Source organism: Pinus tabuliformis, chromosome 7 (genome assembly GCF_031772625.1).
Source record: "Pinus tabuliformis cultivar Carrire ecotype Pingquan chromosome 7, CPIR1, whole genome shotgun sequence".
Taxonomy (NCBI): Eukaryota; Viridiplantae; Streptophyta; class Pinopsida; order Pinales; family Pinaceae; genus Pinus; species Pinus tabuliformis.
This window is the reverse complement of record NC_142293.1, coordinates 230987820-230989923: the sequence shown is the minus strand read 5'-3', so window position 1 is coordinate 230989923 and position 2104 is coordinate 230987820. Positions and strand designations below refer to the sequence as shown.

At 44.5% G+C, this 2104-nt stretch overlaps 1 protein-coding gene across 1 annotated transcript; it reads left to right on the top strand.

Annotated features, from left to right (window-relative positions):
• The first annotated feature begins 306 nt into the window (after positions 1-306).
• Positions 307-846, top strand: LOC149246693 (uncharacterized). The gene has a single exon (XM_089442257.1). The coding sequence runs from the start codon at positions 307-309 to the stop codon at positions 844-846; it is 540 nt and encodes a 179-aa protein (XP_089298383.1).
• The last annotated feature ends 1258 nt before the right edge of the window (positions 847-2104 follow it).

Sequence of the window (2104 nt, the reverse complement as noted above, 5' to 3'; positions counted from 1 at the left end):
GTGGGATAGCTTATTTTGGCCGAAAATTAAAACATTCCTATGGCTACTAATGCGGAACAAACCTTGACATGGGACAATATGCGCAGAAAAGGGTTTGGTGGACCATCCAGATGCCCAATGTGCTTAGGAGAAGAAGAAACTATAAACCACCTATTTAATTCTTGTGACTGGGCAAACCATTTATGGAACTGGATGGAGGGAATTCTACGAAAATCAAACCGTGACAGAGATTCCATCCGAAATACTATTCTAAATTGGCAAAACAATTTTTCCAAAAACCAGAGAGTCAATAGCATCTGGAAAGCCATGCCAGGCTTCTTATTGTGGACAATATGGAAAGAGCGCAACAGGAGAATATTTCAGGATGAATACATAAATACAAAGCAATCAAAAGTAACTATACTAACAAACATTAAACAATTAATTCAGACAAAATGCAAGGTGGATCCCAATGAGAAGCCATCGGTTCGGGACTTACATATCTTGAAGTGCTTTCAACTGGAAGCCAACCACAGCATATCGACGCCGAGACACCAGCAACAACCAAATTCGGAGGCCAACAGATGGAATTGTCCGCCGGAGGGAGGTCTGAAGTTGAATTTTGATGGTGCATCTAGAGGCAACCCCGGGATGGCTGGCATAGGAGGTGCTATTAGAAACCAGGAAGGAGAAATTCTTCATATTTACTACAGGGCGCTGGGAGAAGGCACGAACAATGAGATGGAGTTCGTGGCGTTAGAACAAGGGCTGAGAATTCTAAAGAATTTACAGAATAGCAATGCAGTGGTGGAAGGCGACTCGTCCCTGGTCATCTCAGTCGCAAAGAAAATCCAGGGAGGCACTTAGGCTTGCAAAGCTACGAAACACTGGAGGCTAGCTAAGGTGACGGAGAACATTGCACAGTTAATTGGCGGAATGAAAGGATTAGTCTTTCAGACGGTGAGGCATAAGGCAAATGGGTTGGCAGATTACTTGGCAAATTACAGCATTGACAATCAATACAGGGGATGGGACAGCTGTTGGCAGCAAGTGGATAGTCCAAGCCTTAAGGAGAGATGCTTACAGCTGGCAAAAGAGGACTTGGGCAATACAAACCGGGCTTAACCGGAAAATGGTAGAGTATTACGGCACCACAAAATGGAACACATTGGAGACGATATGAGTTGTGAATGTTGGAACAGGACGAAAGGACATGTTCGGCGGAAGCATTTATGGCAACAGAAGGCGCACACAGATTATATCTATAATATGATATATCGAAGGGACTACTGTCGCTGCCTCTTTAGAAGGATGGACACTTGGCACGAACACATTCATGAAGGCACAAGCAACATTTATTTTCAGATCTGGAGGCATCATGTAGCATTCACGGCATCTACAAAAACTATGACGATAGTACTCCCACGTCGTTTAGGAAGGTGAGGCTCATCATGGGAAACTTCACGAAGAAAGGCTATTTAACAGACAGTCGTAGCAACGATTCAATCACTCTTTCTAAGGGCATTACTCTGGGTTACTATATTTCTTGGCTCCGAGCTGGTCATCAAGAAATGGATAACAGGGGCAACATGGATACTGGAAGTTGTTGAAGCATAAATGCAAACCAGGAGCTTCATACTGCGAGGAGCATGTATGAGACCCGAACGACAACAAGAAATAAACGAAGGATTGTTGATATGGAAGCTTCAGTTAAGGAGGAGGAACAACCATGCACAGAGGAGTACATTGCAAGGGAGGTCGACTGGTTGAAGGACCCGGGCACTGCCTCAAGGCGAGCTACGCAATTCGTGCGTACTCAAGCGGAAAGCTGGAGGATTAAAACCCTGTTGGTGAGAGCTTTGGATTCCAGGGATGAAGGGAACCAGCATTCTCAAGGGGAGAACTTCATTTTTGAGGCCCAACTGAAAATTTTGTATGAGATCTATGAGGCGTTAGACCACAAAATCTCGACAGTGCATGATGTTACGGAATTTGTTAACAAAAAGTTAACTTTGCTTATTAGACTTCTACGGCAGATGCTGAGTCCGGATCCCTTGAGCTCTGATGGTCAGCAGCAGGCACCGCCGAAGGAAATTCATAATTATCGTTCCTTGCAGGAGAGAGT

Excerpts from the sequence above, each read along its gene's own strand:
- LOC149246693 (XM_089442257.1), top strand. The coding sequence starts at position 307 with ATGCCAGGCTTCTTATTGTGGACAATATGGAAAGAGCGCAACAGGAGA.